At 43.4% G+C, this 10,414-nt stretch overlaps 1 protein-coding gene across 1 annotated transcript; it reads left to right on the top strand.

The window, feature by feature from the left end:
* The first annotated feature begins 247 nt into the window (after positions 1–247).
* On the top strand, positions 248–7,918 carry c1qtnf5 (C1q and TNF related 5). The gene is made up of 3 exons (XM_055660712.1): positions 248–625; positions 3,877–4,111; positions 7,211–7,918. The coding sequence occupies exons 1-3, from the start codon at positions 623–625 to the stop codon at positions 7,726–7,728; spliced, it is 756 nt and encodes a 251-aa protein (XP_055516687.1). The 5' UTR covers positions 248–622; the 3' UTR covers positions 7,729–7,918.
* The last annotated feature ends 2,496 nt before the right edge of the window (positions 7,919–10,414 follow it).

The following is a 10,414-nucleotide window of genomic DNA, read 5'->3' as shown; positions in this document are numbered from 1 at the left end:
ATTATTAAGCAAGGAATCTTGATCCCAGGACAAGGAAATAACTTCAAATCATATTTTTAACTTCCTTAGAAAGTCCTGGGTGAAAGAACCAGCTTAACACTTAAAATACAACACCTCTGTCAATAGAACATTTCCTCCATGTTGGATTGCGATGTTCACTTTGAATATGTTATTAATTCTTGGCTAGAACTGAATGGTCAAAGAGCAGTAGGTTTAGAATGTTATGTGATTATAACAGCTTTGATTATCTGTTTTAGTTCATACCCATTATCTTAAAACAAAATTTTGAAAGAGGAACTGCCCTGTGGGAATGGATTTGTTTTTATTCATTCAATTCCACATTTAAATGTGCAATTCGGTCTGTTCTCAGCCTCTGTGTCTTTTCTTGACCTACTGTTTTTTGCTTTGCTATTCCTGGCTCTGCCTCTGAGCACATCAACCATTTCCTGGAGTCTGAGCCTATGAGCAAAAATTTACTCATTCCCTTTGAACTGAGTCGAGTGGAGAAGCCATCTGATCAGGAGACTTTGAGACGGCTAAGAACCATACTGACACCGGCTGTGGGTATTAAAGAACTATCAACTCTCTCACCCTTCTTCCAGAAGTAAAACTGTGCACATTTATGGTGAGTTATTTAACGTATTACTTAAAGGGTGTTTCTTTGATTTCCATGGCATTGGAAGGAATGGAACTTAAATCTTATTAACAATATGAGCACTTCCTTAACATGCTCCAGCTGTTGGGGATTGTGTCCCAGATGTTGGCCGTGGCTCGAGTTAAAATATTTTCTGTGGATATACTGAAGTTAGACGGCGTTTAGAGAAGAGTTTTAACTGTTGCATACATGGACTCCCATTGCAGAGCAGTATTTTAGTTTGTAATAAACAGTTGAGAATATGGAAAGTTGAATACATGGGTTCTTGTTTCACTTAATAGTAAAAGGATTGGGAGTTGATGTCATGAAGAACATTTTAATGGTTATACTTACATTAATTTCTAAGGCAAAAAAATGTTGATGGATGTTTTGCACATTGTTGGAATGATCTATTTGGGTGTGTTATTTCCCACTACATATGTTTAAAATGGTTGTCTAAACTTCCCTTTGGCAGTTGAATGTTTCATGTTTGTTTTGTGGCAGGTTTGAGGTTATATTAGCAGAATTGAGATTGCTTTGGTCAAAACATTTCATAAACAGTACTGAGAAATAATAAGAGGCGTTCAGAGTTGAGCTTGCATTTCCTTTAATTAAGGAGCCTCGGCTTTCAAGTCATTTAATAGAGGGCTCATAACCTGCAACTTACTCCTGGTTCAGATTCCTGCCGTGCTCCCCAGTCAATGAACAGCAGCTTGTTGCAATACCAAAACTGTCTTACCTACTGTTAATTCTTTGATCGGCATCCGATGAGATAAATCAAGGATCATTATTATTTTAAGCAGATGGTTCCTTAAATCATGTGATGAGCATTAACAGTCTCCCAGTTTTCACTCTTCACAAATCCTCACCTCACCCTTTGTGTTTGCTGACAGTGGAAGTCAATATATTTAGATATTTGAAGTGTGCACTAGAACGGCACTGATGCAGCGTGCCAATGAAGGTCTGTACACTGGCCAGCTACGTTGTACTTGGTGTACATCAACCGGGTTTTGCACAGTTGCTCGGCCAGATGTGTGCTACCTGCTCCTCCTTTTCCAAAGCTGAGCTACCAAAGTCAATGGCCACAGGACCATTGGTGAGGGAAGAGGCTGGCCGCTGGTTGGCCTGGTATCAGATCATTGCTGATTTGAAGGATGGACAAGGTCGAGACAATGTTGTCAAGAGCAGGACCTTAGAACAGGGGGGAGTCTGGAGAAGGGTTCTGTCTCGAAACGTCCAGTATTCTTTTTTTCATCCAAAGATGCTGCCTGATCTGCTGAGTTACTCCAGCATTTTGTGTCTATCATCAGAACAGGGGGTTCATTTGGTGGGGGGGTGCTTGGGCAGGGTGAATGTGACTGACATTGTCAAATTGTTGGGCTGAAAGGGATTGGCGAATTGGGGTTGTAAGATGAGGGAATTCACACTGGCAGCATTGTGGCAATAAATTGGGACCAGCATTTCGTTGTCTCTGTACCGTACACTGACAATGACAATTAAAGTTGAATCTGAATCTGAATCTGAACATTGGGTTGTGATAAGATCGAATAAGGATTGGCAGCATTCAGGGGTTTGACTCCAGCAACACAGAATGGGGAGCAGGGCCGCATTGATTTGGGTCAGGCAGCATTGAGGGTGGAATAAATTGCAGAGAGGCAGGAACAGGCATTGGGATTCACATCATTGGAAGGAAAGATTGCAAATGGCAGCATCACTCTCGATACCACACCACGCTGACAACCCCTCATTATATTACCCTGTTTCCCAAAATCCGGGGAAAATGGGCAAGTGAAGATGCATTTTTGTGGAACATGTTTTAAAATGCTCTAAAAGAGAGGCAATATCACACAGTACAGACATTATTCTCACACCTAGGTGATAGGAGGCTTATTCAAAGAACTATCCACTGGGCATGTCACCCTGGCCCTTTTCACATTATACTGCATTTATTTTGTCTACTTTCCTTTTGAATGTGACCATTGAATCTGCTTCGCTAACCTTTCAGGCAGTGCATGGCAGATCATTACAACTTGACAGATTAAAAAAAAAAATTATCTTATCATCCATTTACTTCTTTTGCTGGTTTCTTAAATTGTGTTCTCTGTTACTGACCGTCCTGACAGCGAAATCTCTTTATTGTTGCTTTTACAAAATTCTGAATGATTCTAAACATCTTTATGAAATTTCCCCTTGACCTGCTTGGAGCAATCTGTTAAATAAGACAATTCCACTCACATAATGAAAGAATGTCAAAGATAGACACAAAATGCTGGAGTAACTCAGCGGGACAGGCAGCATCTCTGGAGAGAAGGAATGGGCGACGTTTCGGATCGAGACCCTTCTTCAGACCTGATGTCAGCGGAGTGGGTGGTACAGAGATAAAATGTAGTCGGAGACAGTAAGTCTGGTAGGAGAACTGGGAAGGGGGCAGGGATGTAGAGAGAGGGAAAGCAAGGGCTACTTGAAGTTAGAGAAGTCAATGTTCATACCGGTGGGGGGTAAGCTTTTAAACCTGTTACACTCACAGTGGTGAAAGAGGCAAATAGCATGCTTGCCTTCATAGGTTGAGGCATAGAATGGAAAAGTAGGGTTATTATCTTACAACTTAAAAAAACTGGTTTGATCAAACGTGGAACATTGGGTGTATTTCTGGTCACCACAATAGGAAGTGGTTGTGCTGGAGAGAATGTAGAGGAGAGGCATCAAGATGTCTGAATTGAGCACTTTAGTTATGGGGGGGGCTGTATAAACCATGCTTGTTTACCCTGGAGCGAAGGAGGCTGAGGGCTGTCCTGATTGAGGTATTTAACATTATAAGGGTTATCGATAAGTAGAATAATTTCACATAGTAGACATATCAAAAACAAGAGGCATAAGGTAAGAGGAAGGAGCTTTAAAGGAATGTGAAGAGAAAGCTGTCTTAATGCAGAGCAATTGATATCGGAAACTCTTGGCCAGAGGAGGTGATGGAGTTGGATACAATCACTAAGTTTAAGAGACATTAAGACAGGTACTTAAACAGGGAAGGCATACAAAGATATGGGCCTACAGGAGGCAAATGGGATCAGTGTATATGGGGATAAAGGTTAGCATGGGCAAGGTGGGATGAAGGGCATGTTGTATACTGTACAACTCTATGACCATAACATTGCACTGTAGCCTTTCTCAGGTGTTGAATTTGATTTCTGGAGCAGGGAGATCCACTTGCCAAGGCCTAAATGTAGTTCCTTTTATCTCTACAGGGTCAGACTTCCTCCACAAGCCTCAGCATGACTCCCCTGGTCATGTCCTTCCTGTTCTGCTTGCTATCATGTGCATCGCCCAACAATGCAGACAATGTACTTACTGGATTTTGTGCTGGTCAGCCGGGAATTCCAGGGACTCCAGGACGGAATGGGCATCCAGGGGTGGCAGGTCGGGATGGGCGAAGTGGGAGGGATGGAATGCCTGGAATACCAGGAGGGAAAGGTGACACAGGTAAGCTTCAGTAACATTCCTGGTTGTAATATAAAAAGTAAGATGTGCAATTAGCAAACAATCCCTTCAATGAGGTTACAAAGTAATTTTAGAACAGCAAGGTTCAGAGTAGTTGCGTTCTTTGGGTGAAGATAGTACTCCCGATTGTCATAGAACATTACAGCACAAGAACAGGCTCTTCTGTCCAGCTAAACATGATGCCAAGAGCATGCGTATGTACCTGCACATAGTCCATATCCATATGCATATCCAATTGAGTCTTAAATGCCACTATCATAAATGCATGGCACTCACCACCATCTGTGTGTAAAAAAAAAACAAAAACAAAGTTGCCCCACACATCTACTTTAAACTTTCCCCCTCTCATCTTAAAGCTATGTATGCCCTCTCGTATTTCATTTTTCCATCCTTGGAAAAAAGTGCTCGTTCTGAATTTCAATCAACTGGTCTTTGCCCACGTCAGATGTAGACATGCCCAATAACAATATCTCCCAGTGTATTCTCCCAAGCTCTTGTCTAATAATGCTGTAGCTTGCCTTATTCCAATTCAGTACTTTCATGCAAGTTTCGGCCTTCTCCCTATTCAAAACAATCACAAAACTTATTGAGGTGATTGTTTTCCCCAACTGGCCTTGACCTGAAACACCAGTCACCTGGTCAGAATCGTTTCCCAACACAAGGTCCAGTATATTCCCTTCCCATGTCAGACATGTTTCCTATGACGTGTTGCATTGCCAGTGCTCATTCTCCATGGCATTCCAATGTGGTCGCTTGGCATTCGCAGACAGTGGCATCAGCTTAAAGGGCCGGTCCCATGAGCATGCGACCTGCATGCGGCAAGCGTGACTAAACCGGAAAATCTATCTATCTGCCATAAAAATATCCATTGACTTGGCCTCCACAGCCTTCTGTAGCAAAGAATTCCACAGATCCACCACCCTCTGACTAAAGAAATGTCTCCATGTTTCCTTCCTAAAAGAACATCCTTTAATTCTGAGGCTATGCCCTCTAGTCCTAGACTCTCCCACTAGTGGAACCATTACACATCGCTTCATATAAATCAATGTAATCTGAAGCCATCTGCTAGAGATGGACATATTTTACTAAAGTATTACAGTGGATTAACAGAGATTGCATCAACTTTATAACACAAGTTCAAAGCGAGCTTCTGTAAATAAAACACCTTATTTCCATCCCCCGCATTGCATCAGAGTTTGATCGCTTATTACTGTTCTTAATTAAATTCAGCTGGAAGTTTAAAACTTGGTCGGCAGGAGTGAGGGGCCAGGCAGGAGTGATTCACTTTTTATTTTATTTTTGAAAGGAAGTTGGAAAAAGCCTCAGGGACTGCTTTATTTGTTCCCCGATCCCATCGTTTTTCAAAAGATCCAATACATTCTAGGCGTGGCACGGTAGCACAGCAGTAGAGTTGCTGCCTCACAGCACCAGAGACCCGGGTTTGACCCTGGCTATCCCTGCTGGCTGTAAGGAGATCGTACGTTCTCCACGTGACCACGTTGGTTTTGCCTGGATGCTCCGGTTTCTTCCCACAATACAAACACTTGTAGGTTAATTGGCTTTGGTAAAAGTTGTAAATTGTCCCTTGCATGTAGGATAGTGTTAATGTACGGGGATTATTGGTCGGTGCAGGTTTGGCGGGCTGAAAGGGCTGTTTCTCGAAAGAGTTGTATCTCTAAAACTGAAACTAAAACTACAATTTTACTTGGACATTGTGATTTGTGTGCAACTCCTTTACAGAGACAGCCTGAGACTTTAATTATAAGAAAACTGATTTTTTTTTCCTTTCCTGTTTTTGAAGCATCTGATGTTTGCTGACTCAAGCTACCAGCTTCCCTGATGGTGGAATAAGAACATGGTTTTCTGGAACGTAACTAGCTAGTCAGTCCCTGTAAAGCCAAGTTAACAATTCAACAGCAATAGCTTGCATTTGTATGCTGGGTGCCCTGAATTATATTAAAATGCCTAAAGCCACATAACAGCAGCAGCGGACTGTAAAACCAAATTTGATATGCTCTCTCTTTAGAAGATGGTAAAAACTGACCAAAAGTTCAATCAATGTTTGATGTTTAAAGAGCATTTTAACAGAGGAAAGTTTCAGAAAGAATTCCAAATCTGAGGCTCAGGCAGCTGAAGGCATTATTACTGGTGGAGGGAGTGGAGATGCATTGGAGTCCTGGATTGACAGAAAGCAGAGCTCTTAAAGGAATATAGGGATCCAGATATTACCCAGCCTCGTTTCTTATAAAGCATCATATTGCACATTTAATTTATCTTTTGGAGTTAAACACAGTGGTGCAATGCTGATTTGCAGTTTCTTCTTTATACTATTTGACTGAATTGCATCACCTCCACAACTAGTTACAGCCCACATCTAACAGATGTGTACACCTGAATTATTTTCTACCTGAGCCTGCGACAACTGAAGACAACTGTATCAATTCTATCTTGACTTGGAGCACAATCTATTTCATTCCTGCTCTGTACAACCCAACGCTCCGTGAATTGGTAAAATGTGGCCACTGAGCATTTAAAATGAATGTAGTTTTGATCCTGGAGTTATGAGTGTGGCAAATGCTGAGTTTCAGGCATTGTCAGTTGAACAAACCCACTGCTCAAGTTACTGGGGGAAACTAATCCAATTAATTCTTATCCTTCAATATTCATCCACTGAGGAAAATGACAGCAATCTAAATCTTTCACTTAGTTCCTTACATGAAACGCTCTCGGTACATCCAATAGATTTACTATTCCCATTATGAATTTACTATTCCCATTATGAATGAAACAAATGATTCATTTGTTTGTGTGGAAATGTTCTGTTCTATGGTATTGGCTGGCCACTTAGAGAAGGTGTCAATGTTGCAGAAAAAGAGCAGGGGTATTACAGCATGGCATCAGAGGTGAAAAACCTATCAATAATGAGGACTTGGAGATATGGACTTGGGTAGATAGAACATTGTAGTAGCTTTCATCCCTAGTTGGCTGGCCTTCACTTCCCTAATGATGGGGCCACCAAGGTGGATGGGTTGAAGCAAAGAATTTGATTGTAATAATCTAATTGATGCTTTTGTTTTCCAGGCTACACTGGGCCAAAGGGGGAGCTGGGTGATGACGGGATGCATGGGATACCTGGGGAGAAGGGAGCGAAAGGAGCCGGCACCCCCAGCTTCAACTCCGCGTTCAGTGCCAAACGCTCCAAGACGCACATTTTCCCCCTGACTGACGAGCCGGTCCAGTTCGATGTGGTTCTGCACAATGACCAGCACCACTACAACCCAGCCACGGGGAAGTTTACCTGCGAGATCCCCGGCCTCTACTACTTTGTGGTGCACTGCACTGTTTTCCGAACCAGCCTGCAGTTTGACATCATGAAGAACAATGTGACCATCTCCTCGTTTTTCCAGTACTTCGCCAACTGGCCAAAGCCAGTCTCGCTATCGGGTGGAGCCCTCACCCACCTGAACCCAGGGGAGCAGGTGTGGGTGCAGGTGGTGGTGGGGGAGTACAACGGGATTTACTCAAGCACAAAGACAGACAGCAGCTTTATTGGGTTTCTCCTCTATTCTGACTGGAAAAATGCTCATTTAGTGTATTAATATCCACCACCGCTTACTGTTACACCTTGCATGGATTATTGCATCAAAACTGAATTTTAAACGTTATAATTAGATACACTGTCGTTAGAGATGTACTGTATCTCTGATCAGAGCATCAGCACCTGTCCAATTTGCCTAAAATGCACAGCAGACTTGATGTCTGATTATAAAATGAAATGTTTATTCTCAATTACTTCCTTGTCTCAATTTGTTGGTCCTAATGTTATTCTTGCACAGTTCATCTCCATATCAGTACAAGGACAAGATCTGGAGAGTCATACCCCTGTCCCACTTAGGAGACCTGAACGGAAACCTCTGGAGACTTTGCGCCCCACCCAAGGTTTCCGTGCGGTTCCCGGAGGTTGCAGGTAGTGGAAGCAGGTAGGCAGACTGACAAAAACCTCCGGGAACCTCCGGGAACTGCACGGAAACCTTGGGTGGGGCGCAAAGTCTTCAGAGGTTTCTGTTCAGGTTTCTTAAGTGGGACAGGGGCATTATATTGCTAACACTTAGCACTTCTTCAGTGGGGAACGTAAGCTGGAGTCTACATTGGGCTCATGATGGGGAATATCCTGGCAAGAAGAAGTGTTTCAGAACTCCCAATTACCACAATCCAGGTTTGATATACAGTCAGGAAAATGCTCTTTGGGTGGTATAGTTCGTAGTACTAGCCTTGCAGCTCCAGTCATCTGGAGTCGACCCTGACCTCTGGAGCTATCTGTGTGATGTTTGCTTCCTCTCCCTGTAATTGCGTGGGTTTCCTCTGGGTGCCCTGGTTTCCTCACACATTCCAAATATCTCCAGTTGATAGGTTTAATTGGACACTGTAAATTGGCTCCAAGGTGATGGATAGAATCTGGGGAAAGTTGATGGGAATGTGGGAGAATAAAGTGGGATTAGTGGTCGTAGGGTTATAAATGGTCAACAAAGACTCAATGGGCCAAAGGGTCCGTTTCTCTTCCGTATAATTCTAGGACCACTATAATCGGGCACAGGAAAACACAATCGTGAACGACCCAACCTTGCAAAGTAGAATGTCGTGAGGAGCGAACATAACGTGCAGATAAAGTGGAATGAGAATGAACAAGTATGATGACTGGAAGGTCTTTGCAAGATCTAAAGGAACATTCAAAGGCGAACTGCCTCAAACACCTCAGGCACTGACTGGTCCAGATACCACTGTGGGGAAAATGACTACAGTTCCACATTGTCATTGTCAAAGAACTTGTGAACTCTCAAACGCAAAAACTCGAAAGTTTTCACAAAAGTAAAGCTGGTTGCTCCAAACCTCTTTAGTCTAAGAAGGAACTGCAGATGCTGGTTTAAACCGGAGATAGACACAAAATGCTGGAGTAACTCAGCGGGACAGGCGGCAGGAATGGGGTCGAGACCCTTCTTCGGACGGGTTAGGGATAAGGGAAACGAGAGATATAGACGGTGATGTGGAGAGATACAGAACAATGACGTGCAAATAAGTAACGATGATAAAGGAAACAGGCCATTGTAAGCTGTTTGTAGCATGAAAATGAGAAGTTAGTGTGACTTGGGTGGGGGAGGGATAGAGAGAGGGGGAAATGCCGGGGCTACCTGAAGTGAGAGAAATCAACATGCATTCCACTGGACTGTAAGTTGCCCAAGCAAAATATGAGATGCTGTTCCTCCAATTTGCCTTTAGCCTCACTCTGACAATGGTGGAGACTGAAGACAGAAAGATCTGTGTCGGAATGGGAAGGAGAATGAAAGTGTCCAGCAACCGGGAGATCAGATTGGTTCAGGCGGGCTCAGCGAAGGTGTTCTGTGAAACGATCGTTCAGTCGGCATTTGGTCTCGCCGATGTGTAAGAGTCCACATCTTGAACAACGGATACAGCAGATGAGGTTGGAGGAGGTGCAAGTGAACCTCTGCCTAACCTGAAAGGACTGTCTGGGTCCTTGGACAGAGTCGAGGGAGGAGGTATAGTGGGAGGTGTTGCATCCTCTTTAGTGTAGGGCTCCCCCCAGTGGTTTGATTTATATCAGCAGTTGTATTGCTGTTCCATATCAGTTCAGTCACACTTCATTAAATCCCTTTACTGTTCTACATCCTTCACTTTCAAAATCATCACCTCATTTGTATCCCTCATAGGCCAACCGCATTTTTTCAAGCCATCATCCCCCCCCCCCCCCTCCTCCTCCTCCTCCTCAGCATCTTCATTAATTAATTGTTGCTGATTTCACTTTCCATCTCAGCTTTCCCCAGCCTCTCTCCTCTTGTCATTTGCCCACCTTATCCGACCTGTGGCTAATGTTGTGCTTCCATTGAAGGCTTCATTGCAAAGCTCTGAAAATATAAAGCAGGGAGCCGAGCATCTGTGCCAGGTAAGTTACTGCAGAGGACTTTGAGCAATAAGATGTATATGCGTTTGGATAGACAGATGCTGATTAGGGATAGATAAGGTGGTTTGTCGTGGGAGATTGTGTCTCATGGATTTGGTGGGGTTTTTGAAGAAGTAACCATGAAGGTTAACAATGGCAAAGCTGTAGTCTATATGAACTTCAGCAAGGCCTGTGATGAGGTTCTGTATGGTGAGCTGCTCTGGAAGGTTACATTGCATGGCATCCAGGGAGAGCTGGCTGCTTGAATATACAATTGACTTCATGAAAGGAAGCAGATCCCCTTTGGGGACGGGCATGCAAAGAGTCGCGAT

Source organism: Leucoraja erinacea, chromosome 32 (genome assembly GCF_028641065.1).
Source record: "Leucoraja erinacea ecotype New England chromosome 32, Leri_hhj_1, whole genome shotgun sequence".
Taxonomy (NCBI): domain Eukaryota; kingdom Metazoa; phylum Chordata; class Chondrichthyes; order Rajiformes; family Rajidae; genus Leucoraja; species Leucoraja erinaceus.
This window is presented reverse-complemented; position numbering and strand designations above follow the sequence as displayed.